This window comes from Pestalotiopsis fici (genome assembly GCF_000516985.1).
Source record: "Pestalotiopsis fici W106-1 unplaced genomic scaffold PFICI_Scf_2, whole genome shotgun sequence".
In the NCBI taxonomy this organism is placed as follows: Eukaryota; Fungi; Ascomycota; class Sordariomycetes; order Amphisphaeriales; family Sporocadaceae; genus Pestalotiopsis; species Pestalotiopsis fici.
The window spans coordinates 5,683,962-5,699,504 of NW_006917092.1; the positions used below are offsets into that span (position 1 = coordinate 5,683,962).

Consider the following 15,543-nt stretch of genomic DNA (forward strand, 5'->3'; position numbering starts at 1 on the left):
GCTGAATGCCGTGCCAGTCAACCAAAGAAAAAGTCATCATGGACACCATATGCGAAGCATGCCGCGCAATTGACTTTGAAAAAGCCCTGCAAATTTCAGCAGAACAACTCAGGTCGATTCGTGACCCCTTCAACAAGCTGACTTTCACTGAGCCATGGATACTTCTGGAGGAGAACACAACCCGATTCGAGAACGCAGAAACTGCCAGCTGCCCGCTGTGTTATTCGTTGTATCTTTCACTGTGTCCTTGCGAGGATGAATGGTCTGAACCCGAAACCCGCGATGCAGCCGCATTATCGCCCTTTGACTTGCAAGCCTTGTCCTTTAATGAAAACTGCCTCTGGGCGCAGGGAGACGTGGACCCCGCAAACGATTGCCAGATTTTGCTGGCAACGCGTGGTATGACGAGCTCAAATGGAAATTACGCCTACCACGTAAAGCGGGAGTCTGGCTATGTCGTATGTCTACCAAAGGAACGGCGAGAGCGACCTTTTATTCCTCGGGAAATTCCAGACCATTTCGATGTGCGTAAGGCCAGATCGTGGCTGCGCAGTTGCAAAAAGGATCATGGACCGCTGTGCAATCAAGACGTGGGGATGATTCCTGGAATGAAAGTCATCGACTGTGATACTTTGACGGTTGTGGAAGCAGAACCGGAAATGATTTGGGTGGCATTGAGTTACGTCTGGGGTAGACCGGTCTGGGGTCATCCAAAACCGGACCGACACTCTGCAGACCCCGAGTCGATTCCACTTGCACAGCGAATGTCAAAAACGGTCAAGGATGCCGTCAAAGTCACCAAGAGCTTGGGTTACAAGTATCTCTGGGTTGACCGATTTTGCATCGACCAAGGAAACTGGCGCCATAAACAAAGCCAAATTGGACAGATGGATGCAATTTACCGTGGTGCCGATCTGACCATCATTGCCGCAGCCGGCGAAGATGAAAATCACGGACTCCCTGGAGTTGGTGATACAGGACGTAAGAAACAGCATATCGTCGAGTTGGACTCCTGTACAATCTTGAGCACGGGACCTGACCCGGCCGTGGAGGCCCAACAGTCCTGTTGGTCAAGCAGAGGCTGGACTTTTCAGGAGGATCTTCTATCCCGTCGGCGACTTTTCTTCACTGATCATCAATCTTGGTTCGAATGCGGAAATGCATGCTGGATGGAAGGACTGGGTGGTCCGGAACTTTGCGACTCTTTGGATGAAATACATGCAACCGCCGGGGCCAAGGTACTTGTGCGCAGCCGACTATCGTCATACCATGACATTCACATTGACCACGTGGAAGGCCGCGATTCTGCGGACGCTCAAACATTGGGCCTATTTTTCCAGTTGGCACACCAATACTCCCAAAGAAAGTTGACATTTCACAGCGACATCCTAAATGCCTTTGAGGGAGTCTCCCGTTATCTCCGAAATAACGGACCGCAGCTATCTCACTTCCTGGGAATACCATATATCCCATCTCTTTTGGGTCTTGAAGCTGCCGAGAAGTATTGGGTTTTCTCCCTATGTTGGTTCCACAGCTCCGAGGTGACACTGCGAATGAACCCATCTCTGTCTTGGTCTTGGTCGGGTTGGACTGGCGAGGTGCAATGGATGACCAATCGCCCAGAGGGATCTTTGCAGATAATCCCAAAGATCAGAAATATTCAGACCAAGAATAACGGAGAAACGGTGCCATGGGATGCCTTTCTTCGTTCTTGGAGCCCAAATAAGTCTAAAGTAAATGACCCGGCTCTTTACTTTGAAGCTCGAGTGGTACCGTCATACATGTTCATACAATACTCCCCAGAATTACACGGTGGAGGGGCTTGGGAAAGTGGTGCGTACAATGCTGATGATGGTCAAAGTGATCAACCTGCTGATATGGTTGATGGGCAAGATGATGGGAATACCACCGCCCATTCAGTGGATCTGAGCGAACATGGAGAAGAAGGCCTGGGAAAGCCTGAAGTTGACGACGTTGACGATCTGTTTGATAATACTGCTTTCACCCCCCACCTGAGTGATGGACGTGACTCGGACTCGGTGACGAGTGAACTTGATCCTCAAGACTGGAAAAACTGGCGGGTGGGCAAACATCAATTATTGGAGCACAGCCAACCACCGTGCACCCCGCTGGAGTTTATCAAAAATCTTGATGATAATGGATGGACTTGTCTACTCCTTGCAGACTATGACGGCAATGCCGGTTACACTCACCGACGCTTTCTCTTGGTTGTTCGATGGAGGGACGATGGCACAGCATACCGAGTTGGCGCATTGGTTTTGAACCAACATTACTACGTTGATGAAGATGCAAAGGACTTTTTCGATGAAAGTGATCTCAGCTGGAGGTCGGTATGCCTGGTATAGTTTATCAGATACTGTGCAATTCCCAATGCCTGGATCTTGACCAGTTTCGCAGCCTAAACGTCAGGTATAGACTTGATTGGAATATTTGGCTTTTCATGTATAGCTTCATTTTAAGTCAAATTTAAAAGATAACAAATCTGCAGGAAAGTATCCAGAAAAGATATTAGGCGACTCCATAAGCCATGTTGAGGAGGGCTATTTCGAGAGCGATGCTTAAATAAAAATATGCATCATTTAGGCAGAGTACGGAATAGCTTGGTTGCAGGTCGTGAATCTGTTAGTACCTGCTAACAGTAGGACACGAAAATGCCCTTGCGATACGACGCCCGGTCGCCTAAAAACTGATGATTCCCAAGTGTTGACCAATATTCAATTAGCCTAATTGTCTCATTCGATAGTTAAATGATTAATCATCTGCAACATGCCCAATAAATCTTATCTACTTAGCCGATTGGTCAGTGACATACATTTTGCAGTCATGGTACCAAGAGGATAATGTGCCCTGAAAGCTTGTAATATTTCTTCAAATTTCTTCCAAAAAAACATATCGTGAAGAGATGGGTAATAAGCGACATATGTAATATACTCTTAAGGTACTTAAGCACAGACTGTAAGCTTCATTTAGTTGGGATTGTGAGCAGAAGCCATCACATGAGGGTATAGATAAGGACGCCGCACACCGGGACGGATTGTCCTCCGGGGGGAGCGAGTACCTAGTATACGCTTCTTAAAGTTCTGTTCCGTATGCACCACCAGACGATATGCATCTGTGCGGTATTTTCGCTTTCATTATTGCCACGCGCCACGTCGTGGCAGACCTGCTGCCTTTTGAGCGCATTCAGTTGAGCGATGCCGACGTTGACAGCTTCCCAGATATTGGTTTCGCTTCTTCAGATATACTCACTGACGACTATCGAGCTGCAACAAACTGTAAAGAATACCCTGGCAGTGCAGGCTGGCCTACCTCACAGGACTGGAACAGCTTCAACGAGTCTCTAGGCGGAGTACTCCTTCACCCTCTTCCGCCCGGCGCTGCGTGCTATGCTGGACCATTACACGACGAGCAAAAGTGCAAGTTTCTCTTGAGCAATGCCACTTATACACGTTTCTACAGCGATGATCCGGTCACTGTCCTGGCAGAGTGGCCGACTGGTAGTACCTGCTTGCCAACACTTGAGCCAACTGGCAATTGTACTCAAGGAGGATTGGTCACGTATGTTGTGAATGCCACGACGACCAAACACGTCCAAGCCGCTGTCAATTTTGCTAGAAATAGGAATCTCAGATTGGTGATCAAGTACGAAACAACTCTGCTCTTTCAAATTGACTTTGCTGATATTTGGAGATAGAAACACTGGCCATGACTTTGGAGGCAGATCGACTGGAGCCGGGGCTCTGAGTGTTTGGACTCACAATCTGAAGGAGTTTATATATACCGAGGAGTATTCTATCGGCCATTATGATGGTCCTGTGGCTCAATACGCCGCTGGCACCGAGTCCTGGGAGCTAGGCAATAGAATGGCCAGCCTGAACGTCACCATTGTTGCCCCCGGTGGCTCGACCGTGGGTGCTGGCGGCGGGTGGCTCAACGGTGGAGGCCACACTACCATCACCTCCACCGTGGGACTTGGTTCAGACCAGGTCTTGTCCCTCAATGTCGTTACAGCCGATGGTCGGTTCGTGACTGCTGATCCATTCACAAACAAGGACTTGTTCTTTGCTTTGCGTGGCGGAGCCGGCAGCACTTTTGGTATCGTGACCTCGGCGACGGTTAAGGTGCACCCGCGCATGAACGTAACCGGAACGTCTTTGGATTTTGCCTTTGAGGCCAACACGCCACCCCTAAATGGCAGCTTTGGCAACTTTACCTTGCCGGGATATTACGTCAAAGATGCCGAGACCTTTTGGAAGGGAACATGCCTTTATTACCTTTTTAGCAAGAAGACTGTGGAGGCAGGCGGGATAGGATTCAGCTACATATACCCACTCGGCAACGGGAGCTATAGCTTCACTGGATCGTCAACGTTCCCTGGCAAAACAACCGAAGAGGTCTATCGCTTCATGCAGCCTTTGTATGACAACCTCCGTGATGCAGGACTAAATGTTAAAAATGTCAAGCCAGCAATATCGTCTCCATACGGCACTCGAAGCACAGGGATGGGCGCGGTCCCCAACAACAAAAGGTACACTTCACGTCTCTTCCCGCGTACCCACTGGGACGACCCCGAGGTTTTCCAGCAAAGCATGGCTGCTGTTCGGGTCGCGGTGGAAGCCGGATACACGTTTCACGGCACGCTGAATGGACCCAGCTTGGAGATTGCTGGGTGGCCTGGCCGCGACAGCGCGGTGAATCCGGCGTGGCGCGTGGCTGTCTTGCACGCCATGCTCTTTTACAAGGACTACCTGGGCGTGCAGACGGCGCAGCAAGCCCGCGAGAGCGAGGCCGACATTAATCGGTACATGGACACGTGGCGAGAGTTGACGCCCGGATCCGGCGCCTACATAAACGAGGCCGATCCCGCGGAGCCAGAGTGGCAGCAGAGCTTCTTTGGGGACAACTACCCGAGACTTCTCGAGATTAAGCGGGACAGAGATCCCTGGGGCGTCTTCTGGGCACCTACGACAGTTGGTAGTGAGGGTTGGGCAGTGAGAACCGAGGACGATTACCCTCATTCGCAAAACGGCAAGCTCTGTCGAGTGAGTCAATAGATAGAGCTCTTGATTAATAACTCCCTTTCATAGGTTTGCAGGTAGTAGGCACTATGTATATGAATATGACCGAATGATGGTTGAAATTCAATATTCTTGCCGTGCATTGAACCCCTAGAACTCAAAAACGTTAGTGGAGACGCGACGTGACAGTGGCTCGTGCATCAGTGATTGCTGGTAATGAACGCTAATCACATTACCTGGAGGCCTAGCAAGGAGCCCACTTGCGTGTTCCCGCTACACTCTCATGTCTCTCTAATCCGAGTGCTCATCCTTTTTACAAAGCAAATCCACTTATTGGACGTGATCATTGTGATAAATCCTACATTGAAAAGACCCGACATGGAAAGATCCCTTGACGATACATGGGTCCAGCACGATGGAGACTCATGGTTCAAATTGGCTGCCCGTAGCCACAAGAGAGCATTGTTCAGATACAGATATCACAGCCCTGATGAACCTCAAATGCTCCTGGAGCGCGCGATAAGAAACAATGATATCCAAGAGACACGGAGCCTATTACGGCATGAAGTTCGTCTTGTATATAAGCAGTTCGAGGCCGTCGCCCGGTGTCGATCGCTTGTAATGCTCAAGCTTCTGGAACAGTTTGGATTCCCGTTCTGCAAGGAGGGTGCCCCCTTGATGATGTATGACCTCCAACCCCGTCGGACTTGAACAATGCCGCTAATCGCGCCAAAGCGGTGCCCTTGACTCGGAGGAGCTGATTGGTTTTTACCTTGACCAAGGTATCGACATTCATGCCACTGAACAAGTCTTGTAACAATCGCACATAAATTGGCCTGCCCGCACTGCTTGGGGCAGGGCTAAGCAAACCTCCCTGTTCCTCAACCAGGCTGCGCAGTCGGGCAACGTCAAGATGTTTGAGCATCTGATATCCCGGGGCGCCGACGTGGCCCAATGCGATGCGCTACATTATGCTGCTAGACATGACAGTCAAGACCTTGATACAGTGACATCAATCATGCGGCATTTCATCACCAAGTACAATCTCGATGTGGACACGCGCGATAGATCTGGTGGACTTCCTCTAAGGGAAAGGATTGATCGTCCGACCATGTATCGTACTGGACAACCCGTGAGATGGGCCGCCTACTACAACAACCCGATCTCACTCCAAGCTCTCATCAACTTGGGCGCCGACCCAACTCCAGCCTTGTACCACGCCGTGTACAGCGACCGACTAGAATGTCTAGGGGTCCTTCTAGATGCGGGCGTCGAGCCATCAGAAGCTCTCGCTCTCGCGGTTTCCAGAGATCAACCCGAGGCGGCCATCTTGGCGCTCGAGTACGGCGCCACCGCAGACAATGCTTTGATGCGACGTGCCCAGTTGCGTGGAACTGGAAGCTTCAATCCAGGATTCATTCCAGCAGTCAGTGATAGAATGTTGGAGATTTTGAACGCCTCGCAACATTATAAAGATGTGTGGTCGTCAAAGACACGGATCCGAAGAACGGCGTGATTCGTCTACATCGGTTGCCTCACACAATCTTTGATTATGAAGGATGTTTTAAAAGTTTTGCGCCTCAGTGGAGGAGATTGAAGGCGGGTCGATACTGAGAAGGCATTGAGCGTGGCACGTTGTTTAGGTAGTAGTCGCCAAAAAAGCACAGGTATTTACAGATTCTTCCCTGTCGATAGAATCGTGCCCTGCAGATCATATTTCAGCTCATGCGCCATGTTTCCGAAAAGGCCCATACGCGTGTACTCCAAAAGTCGCACCCGGATATCTCGACGCAATTCGCTGACTGGGAATAACTCACAGAGGGCCTTTCTTTTGTGTAGCCTTGGTTGTCTCCCCTGGCTGTGGTCCGCTCCAGCAATAGTTCTGCGCAACATACTTTGCACTGGAACCCAGACCGGCGGAACGGCTCTCCACAAGTTATGGGACGTCTTCGCCGACGTCGATAAAGCGCGTGGGAATACTGTCAGTGATGCGAGAAAAATAACAACACAGAAATCCCCTTGCCGCATTTGCTGAGCTAACCCCGAGCAACCTTGCAGGCCGTCTCTGAGCCAAAACCGATGCCGGGAGGCCTGAATGGGACTGCGGCCGGCGCTGGGTCGTCAATTGCAGCATAGATCCGGTAATCCTGAAAATCAGTGTCATCATCATCGTCATGGAAGCCCTGGCGCATAACCTAGGCCTGCAAATATTCACTCTCGATATCGACTCACACCGAGCTCGACACCGGTCTCGGGACCTGCATTACGCTTGGCCGTATGTTGTCGAAGAAGCTCGCAGTTCTCACCACTGGGTCGTCCCAGGAGCTCATCGAGCTGGCCCAACACATGTCGATGGTTGCTCTGGTTCAGATCAATCACGAGCTGGTCGCAGATGTTGCAGGAATGGGCGAGCTTCGTCGCCACATGCTCAGAGGATGGTGCAGTCATGGTTTCGTTGTGCTCTTGGAACGTAGAAGGACCGTGAGGTGTCTGTTTTTGTTCGGTGAAGCAAAGCAGCTGCGTGGCATCTCTGAAAAAGAGCAATACATCTGGCCTGAAGAGGGTGATACAACTTGGGCCAGGAATATTCAACTCGGCCAACGAGAAATCTTGCCAATAATCAGAATTCGGAGGACTAGCAACGATGGGGACGTTGTAGTCCGATAGCAATGTTCAGGTGTTTAGTGGTACTTGGAAATCAAGGGCCTGATTTGACACTTTTCACGTTCTACCCTGCTTCCGTTGGAGAATAAGCGACTCAAGTGCATCCGGCGAATCACGTCTGCCCAAACCAATTCAATTATGTCAATTTACAGTTGGTGTTATAACGCAAAGAGCGCCAGTGCATATCATAGCGAAGGACTTTGATATTGGAGCGAAACCCGACCGTGTGAAGACGAACTTCGCGGTCACAAAAATTGGGACACGTTTCTCATTGTTGGGGGCGTAGCTAAAAGTAGGATACTGAACTACAGCAGACCATATAATTCTTGGATTGGTACGTTCGGAATATAGACCAGTATTTCTAGGATTCAGCATGCGGCCTCTAGTTTATTTACGCTTAAGCGGACGAAGCATTGAATCCCTTTTTGCTGATAACGATACATGATATAACTGCCTCTGTATTCTCGTACATACATGTGATCAACTGTTGCCAAGTACGTACTGTAAATTCGCAATTCATAATTATCATAAATGCAGTATATGAGCCTGCAGTGTAACAGCTTTGGGGCTTGCAGTTGGATGAGAAGGCTTCTGGCATTCAAATGTGATTTTGAGAAGCAGCAGCATTTTATTCTAGAAGTATATTTGGTTTCAAGAGTGCTCAGAAGCAATTATTCCTCACTATAAATGCGCTAGCGAGTCCCCTGAGCTACTCTCGTAGGTAGGTACCTACCTTTGTACTAATTTTAGCTAAATGCAAAAGGGGGGAAATGCGTATTTACTCTTTACTCTTTTGAGAACAATATATTGAACACACACCACTTGTATTGCATGCACAATAAGATCACCACGGATTGACAAAGTTACAGATTCATTTCAACGAACGAGAGCGTTTTTCTTCTTCTTTTTTTTTTTTTTTTTTTTTAGATGCTATCTTTTTCGCGATCTTCTTCGTTGTAAGTTTAACAGGGCCGTGAAGCACTCTTACGAAAGATTTGAGAGGCATCTTTCCATTATGCAAGACTTCTTACCCCACACAATCTCCCGCTACTGTAGTGAGGTCAGCTGTATTGCAACACTTAGGCTTTATCCTTTCCCAACTTCTCGAGATACTGTGCAGCAACCTCCACTACGGCGCTCTCAAAACTCTTCAGCTTCTTATCAAATAGCTTTTCCGTGTCGCTAGAGTCATATTCGACATTTAAAGTGTGCAGTTTTCCCTTTTTGAACACACCGTCCGCAACAGCCTTGGGGAACGCATTCTCAACATAGTCGAAAACGGTATCGTAGTTGATCTTGGTAGCAATCCCGTAATCTGCGGGGCCTTCACCCGGCTTCTCGAGGAACAAGACGCGCAGATGGATATCAGCCAAATCGTCGATATGCACGAAACCTCCATGAATAGGAAACGGTAGCTCTGCACCCAGCATACACATCATAAGGAAGTTGTTGGAGCTATTCTCCTGTTGCATCATACGGCTATCGAGCGCGAGCTCATTGCGGCCGAAAACGTAGCCAGGTACCACGTGGGCAACAGTAAAGTGCGGGTTGCGCGTTTTGACGAACTCATCGGTGCGATGGAATTCGACCATCTTGCTGGTAATATAGGCGCTGAAGACGTCGTCGTAGGTCTCAGGTACCGGGTCTGGCAGCGGCACGCGCGTCGTGGCGGAGACGACCGTTGGTGGAGGTATCATGCCTAGATTGCCCACAATGGACGAGGTAATGACAACGCGTTGCACGCTGGGGGCCTTGAGCGCCGACGCGAGCAGATTATCGGCAATCTTCAGCGTCGGTTGAAAGACTTGGGTAGTGGGGTCATAGGCTGCGTTGGGGACGGGAGCTCCAGCGTGAATAATATGCGTAATATCCTTCAGGGCTTCATCAAAGGCGCCATCAACCGCAAAATCGGGAATAATGGCTGGAGAAAGACGGTCACCAAAAGCCAACTTCTGGACGGCAGGGTTGGAAGAGACTGTCTTGGCCTTCTCTTCCGATCGGACCGTATAACGAACTTTGTGCCCAGCTTCGAGAGCGGCGACCAGAATACGGAAGCCGATCAAGCCAGTGGCTCCCGTGATCAAGATATGTGAGGTAGTGGCCATTGCAAATTCCAGCTTAACGGAGCCGTGTATGAGGATTTCTTAGCCTTGGTAGATACGGCGGGTGTCTGCTTCGATCTTATAGTAACAATAGCAATAGATCTAGCAGAATAAGGCACATGTCTGTTAAAATTTCGTGATGCCGTCAATTATACTTGTCGATTCGAGGGGCGGGAATATTTGGTTGGTGTGTCGCGCAAGCGGTAGGCTGGGTGAACAGCTAACCTACATTAGTGAGGTATGTTGGTTGGAGGGGGGGCTATTCGCCGTTAAATAGCGGGCCGCATTAGGTTCATCAGCATGTAGGCTGCAGGCAAGCAGGCACTTTTGGAAAAGAATCCCTTTCAACCCACCTTTCCGACCCCAATTATTAATCATTAACTACATACCTATCCTAGTACCCTCATGTTGTATTGACAGTCTTTCCGGGTATCATGCCAGCTTTAGTCAGTTAGACAACCAACAGCAACCTGCTTTGGCGCCATGCCCCGTCTGTGTTTTCTGCGCGTTAGTGGTTGGGGCGGGCCGTTTACGCCCCAAACGGGCCTCGGCTTGGTCGCGCAGGGACTGGGAAGGAGGATTACATGTGTAGTTTTTCATTGGTTGCGCGTAACATCACCTATCGTGCATACTACATCCGTACAGTGCGCAATATCTATATGCATGATCCTTCCGTTGGGATCAACATGCTTGATTGTATAGAGTAGATGCGTTTCCCATTCCGTCACCCTCACCTGCTGGTCATCCTGAAGGAGGCTAACGCACGCGTCGCATAAGCGTAAGCACTGTGACACTGCATAGATGTTGTTATCATGCAGGCCATATTACAAAAATGCGACCTTCGTGTGTCCGTATCCAATACGCCCCACCCCACTCAGATCGTTCCAAACGGCAGTTCCGATCTGAATAAGTAGAGTGAGAATGGAGCCCCCTGGACTCGGCCAATCGGGTCAAGCAGGAGCGCGTCCACGATGAAGTAAGGCAGATAAGAATAGTAACAGGTACGCATGATGTTGAGTCTGTGTCCGATGGAAGCGGGGTGTATTGCCAACATACCCAGCAGCGTGATTCGGGACCCACAATTGTTGCAAATATCCCGTTGAGAATCATGTCATCGAAATGGAAATTGCGCACTTGGTCAGATCCGGTGGATGCCTTTTCGAGGCAACGAGAGTAAGCTCATGGTGACGGCCGCCCCTACATGACGAAGAATCATATGCATATCGGTTAATGCAATGTACGGCTTTTTTGGCCAAGGAGTAAGCGTTGAGCTCAACCAACGATATCAGCCATAGGTAGAGGTAGTGTTTAGAGGGGACGGCTGGCTTACGGGCTTTATCGTCAAATGATTTCGCCCTTCCAACTATCGTTTTGTGTTCGACTTCAGCTTACTTTTTTTCAGCCTCAGCTACAAATTATTATGGCGGACCCAGCTAGCTTTCCGCCGGGATACTGGGAAGAGGATAATGGTCCTCGGGCGATTGCTGCCGCAACCACCATGCTAGTATTAACGACTTTGCTCTTTTCCCTTCGACTATACGCTCGAACTTTGACGACAGCTCAGCGGGGTTGGGACGATCATGTCCTGATACCAGCCTACATCGGGTTGCTCGGCTTAATAGTCGCTATCTACAGTACGTCACAAAAATGACACTCCTTGAGAGTATTTCCTTGCTTCTCTATACTGACTGTACTTTGTAGTTGAGGTTATTTATGCTGGCCTTGGAAAGCACACGGTTGTCAACCTAACCGAAGACCCCAGCAGGCTGAAGACATATCTCCTATGGCTTTATATACTCGACTGGTTCTATGTGCCTTCCAATATGTTATCTCGCGTATCGGTCGTCATTCTGTACCTGCGAATTTTCACCGATAAATGGGCACGAGCAGCCTGCTGGATAGTCATGAGCTTTCTGATTGGTAATTGCGTTGCGACAATTATCACAGCCCAATTCGAATGCACGCCCCTCGCTTACACGTGGGATAAATCCATCGAAGGTGGAACATGCTTCAACCAACTCCTCTGGTACCAAATCAGCAATTTTCCCAATATTGCCGCAGACGTCATGATCATGATTTTGCCAATCAAGACTGTCTGGTCTTTGAAAGCTTCCACTGCAAGGAAAGCCGGCGTTGCCACTGTCTGCCTGACTGGTAGCATGTAAGTCGGGTTGTTCCTCTATTCGCGTCATTCTCCGCTTACATTTACTCTAGTGGATTGATAGCTTCGTGCTATCGTGCCAGCGTATTTTATAACCAGGCCTATATTATTGCAAATGATCCAACTTGTAAGCATTCTACCGAGCCTAATTCAACTTTTGGCTAATACATAGCAGTTACCGATGCTGGTTTCTCGTGGACGGCGATCGAATGTGGCCTCTACTTTTCCGCCGCCTGTTTGATAGGGATGCGGCCGCTCTTCAATCGTCTACCAACTCTCTTTAAAGCGCGTGTCTTTCGAACCACCAACAGGTCTGGAGCGAATACAGATCACCATGGCAGTATGTCACGTATCAATAAGCATCGGATCAGCGAGTATGCAACTATTCAAGGCGATGACGAGGTGGACCGCAAAGGCGCTGGCGGAATCTCACTGCAGACTATGATCCCATCAGCTTACCACTCTCCGAACCTGTCTAGCGGCGATCAAAAAAGTGACAACATTCGTGTTGATACTGATATTCAGGTGACGCGGGACTTCGTACAAAACTATCCCTAATGCAGTTCATGTCCGTAGTTGAGCTCGTCGCAGCGAGATTGAGAAGATTGTGGCATGGTTTTCAAATAGACCAACGAGTGGAGCGCTGTTCCACCACCACATGTGTACAATAGCGGGACATTGTGTGGGGCAAGAAGCCTTCTTAAGCTTTCTAAAGCACCTAAAAAGCCTTTTGTAAAAAGATTGCTTCTCATAAGAATGCTTCATGAACGAAGAATGCTTCTCGACCCCCTTGAGCATCCCAGTGGGATTACCACCATGAGACCACTGGAAGATATCAACCAAAATAACCAGCTTCGTCTCCGTGTTCTCGTAAATTTGTAAGTCCGTAAATCCGCAGTGACTTAATCGTAAATCCGTGACCTTATGCCATCTAAGTCGTGTGTTCAATTCTTGTTGTTGTTAGAAGAAAAGAAAAATCAAGTGTTTTTTTTGCCGTTCTGCCATTTTTGGTGGTTGGCGTTAGTGCACGGAAAACTGGTTATAGTGGGCGTTATGGCGGGCTTATAATGGGCAAAGATTGCTTCTACTTTTAGGCAGCCAAAATAAACGCAAAAAGGCTTCCCACCCCACTGCAAGCCCCGCAGCTGGATATATACTCTGTATAAACATTCCAACATCTGTTGGACCTGAAAAAGTCAATCATACGCCATCTATCATACCATACCTATCAAGTGTTTGATAGGCTCGGACTATGATTTGTCGCAACACGATTTGCGCCAAATCGAACACTTGCAGGTATGGAGCTGCCACTTTTGCTAACGTTGACCCATTACTTAGACCGTGCAGATAGTAGCACGGTTCACGTCGATCAGCAACACAAGTTCGTAAATTTGCATCATAAATGCTGACTGTGATAACAAATATATGGAAGAGTGAAATACGTATTGATGTTTGAGAAATACCGTGTTCGATTCCGCACGCTGCAGTCGATAATCTAAGAGCTTCCCGCCGCTGACTGGACCATAGGCTCAACCTTCTCAGTCTGCACATCAGCACAACCAGCCTGCACCTCCAATTTAGGCAGGCGGTGCAACTCTCTTAGTGGCTGACTGCCGCTCCTGTTTGTGACTGCATCCCTCCTCCATCGGGCACTCCACGCGCCATTGTTGTCATTTTGCCGAATGTAGTAAGCCAAATCTGCTGTAGGATCCCATTCCGTCTGCGAGGTACCATTGCCCAGCCAACTGAAGCGGTTGCCTTTATACGTGACCTCCCAATCATCCCAACGCGGCTCCCGAATCGCCTCGAGGTAATGCAATGTGCTGCCGGGCCAGGTGGTGGGAACGCGCCCGCCAATCGCGTGATTATTGTGTGAGTTGCGACAGCTGTCGGTCCAGACGGCGCCACTCATGAATTTCGCCACGTGGGATTTGAAGTCATCACAGGCTTCCCTTCTCAGTGCCATGCTATGCATCGAAGGCTCGGTCTGGTATCTATCTATCCAGGCACAAATATAGTCAGCTTGGGCCTCAATTGCTATCAGCGTCGGACCATTGGACACGGGCGTGTAAGGGCCCAAGAAGGTAAAGGTATTAGGGAACTCGGATATTCCCACGCCCATGTATCCCATTATGGAATCGGCCCATTCGGTTTGAAGATTTCGCCCCGCCGGCCCGTAAATTGGATATCGCGAAATATACGAAGTGTCGAAACCTGTAGCACATATCGCAACGTCGCCATTGTGGACAGTTCCGTCTTCAGCAATGACACCTGTTGATGTGAAAGACCGGACGCCACTGTAGATAGGCTTTACGTTTTCTTGTTTCAATGTCTTGGGTTGATTAGCCTGGGATCATGTTCCCGAGGGCAACGGACCACCTACCTTCAGATATCTGAAGCCTGAGGGTATAACTCGCTTACACCCGACTGAAAACTCCGGAATCAACATCTCTTCAGCTTCCTTGTCATTGAGAATCTTCTTCATCTCTGTTGTGAGCAGCGTTCTGCATTGGTTTTGCAGTTTCGTTTGTTTGAGGTAGAGGGCTTTTCAGCAGTTAGTCACACCCAAGTATCAATGCTTAGCCAACCTACTGAACAAGCTATTCATGGTCCTCTCATTGTTCTGTCGCAGCTCCAAGACAGTTTCTGGCTCTCTCATGAACTTCGCAATTTCCTCAGGCGTGTAATCTCCTGCCTCAGTCGAGATATCTGGCAAGACCCATGCGGGCGATCTGATGAAAATCGTCACCTCCTTGACGACAGGTTGGATAGCTGGAAGAATCTGCACTGCAGAAGATCCAGCGCCGATGAGGAGCACTTTTTTGCCTTCTAGAGATATGCTCGTGTCGTAGTCTGCGCTGTGAACTTTGATGCCCTGAAAATCCTCGAGTCCGGGAAGCTTGGGCCATGCTGGTTTATTCAGATATCCACAAGCATGAACAAGAATATTACACCAGTCATGAACAGTTGCTCCGGTCGCTAGATCTCTGGTCTCTACCTTCCAGATACCTTCATCCTCCTGCCAGGTCGTCTTCTCTACTAAGTGTGAGAGCTTCAAATGTCTCTCAAGCGCATATGTCTGCGTAAATTGCTCGAAATAACCCTGTATCTCATCGGAGCCAGCGTATACTGCAGAAAAGTCTGCCTTTGGCTGGAAGGAGTAAACGTAGTTGTGAGAAGGTACATCACAGGCGCAGCCGGGGTATCTATTCTCATACCAGGTACCTCCCACTTTTGGATTCTTGTCATAGATCTGCAAATTCATTAGGTTACATCCATTGTTTTCAACCCCTCCCCGGAAAGTTTCTCACTGTGAGGGAATATGATCGAAATGATCGTTGCAGTTTGTATGCCAAACACAAACCAGAAGCACCAGCTCCAACACAAATCACTTTGACGTGACGCTCGTTGTTGATGGCTTCTTCCCGTATCGGATCCATGGTGATCGACTCTGTCTCTTCGTCAGGGGTGTGATCAATATCGTGATCAAGTGCCTGTACAGAGTAGAGCTATAAATTTTGTGACATCGGAGGCAACTTAACTGCTGTTTGCCCTAGACCAATATTCTCGGACGGAT

General features: G+C 49.0%; 7 protein-coding genes across 7 annotated transcripts; 4 read left to right on the top strand and 3 right to left on the bottom strand.

The window, feature by feature from the left end:
- Positions 1-38: 38 nt before the first annotated feature.
- PFICI_03877 (uncharacterized protein) lies at positions 39-2,366 on the top strand (the record flags this gene model as incomplete). Its single annotated transcript, XM_007832458.1, has 1 exon — positions 39-2,366. The coding sequence occupies one exon, from the start codon at positions 39-41 to the stop codon at positions 2,364-2,366; it is 2,328 nt and encodes a 775-aa protein (XP_007830649.1).
- Positions 2,367-3,127: 761 nt separating this feature from the next.
- Positions 3,128-5,075, top strand: PFICI_03878 (uncharacterized protein; the record flags this gene model as incomplete). Its single annotated transcript, XM_007832459.1, has 2 exons — positions 3,128-3,663; positions 3,716-5,075. 2 exons carry the CDS (start codon positions 3,128-3,130, stop codon positions 5,073-5,075), a joined length of 1,896 nt encoding a protein of 631 aa, XP_007830650.1.
- An 877-nt stretch (positions 5,076-5,952) lies between these two features.
- PFICI_03879 (uncharacterized protein) lies at positions 5,953-6,555 on the top strand (the record flags this gene model as incomplete). The annotated part of the gene is made up of 1 exon (XM_007832460.1): positions 5,953-6,555. One exon carries the CDS (start codon positions 5,953-5,955, stop codon positions 6,553-6,555), a length of 603 nt encoding a protein of 200 aa, XP_007830651.1.
- Positions 6,556-7,075: 520 nt separating this feature from the next.
- On the bottom strand, positions 7,076-7,487 carry PFICI_03880 (uncharacterized protein; the record flags this gene model as incomplete). Its single annotated transcript, XM_007832461.1, has 2 exons — positions 7,076-7,186; positions 7,272-7,487. 2 exons carry the CDS (start codon positions 7,485-7,487, stop codon positions 7,076-7,078), a joined length of 327 nt encoding a protein of 108 aa, XP_007830652.1.
- A 1,295-nt stretch (positions 7,488-8,782) lies between these two features.
- Positions 8,783-9,808, bottom strand: PFICI_03881 (uncharacterized protein; the record flags this gene model as incomplete). The annotated part of the gene is made up of 1 exon (XM_007832462.1): positions 8,783-9,808. One exon carries the CDS (start codon positions 9,806-9,808, stop codon positions 8,783-8,785), a length of 1,026 nt encoding a protein of 341 aa, XP_007830653.1.
- A 1,417-nt stretch (positions 9,809-11,225) lies between these two features.
- On the top strand, positions 11,226-12,524 carry PFICI_03882 (uncharacterized protein; the record flags this gene model as incomplete). Its single annotated transcript, XM_007832463.1, has 4 exons — positions 11,226-11,439; positions 11,507-11,966; positions 12,020-12,093; positions 12,142-12,524. 4 exons carry the CDS (start codon positions 11,226-11,228, stop codon positions 12,522-12,524), a joined length of 1,131 nt encoding a protein of 376 aa, XP_007830654.1.
- Positions 12,525-13,461: 937 nt separating this feature from the next.
- On the bottom strand, positions 13,462-15,406 carry PFICI_03883 (uncharacterized protein; the record flags this gene model as incomplete). Its single annotated transcript, XM_007832464.1, has 4 exons — positions 13,462-14,298; positions 14,350-14,510; positions 14,559-15,219; positions 15,278-15,406. 4 exons carry the CDS (start codon positions 15,404-15,406, stop codon positions 13,462-13,464), a joined length of 1,788 nt encoding a protein of 595 aa, XP_007830655.1.
- Positions 15,407-15,543: the final 137 nt, after the last annotated feature.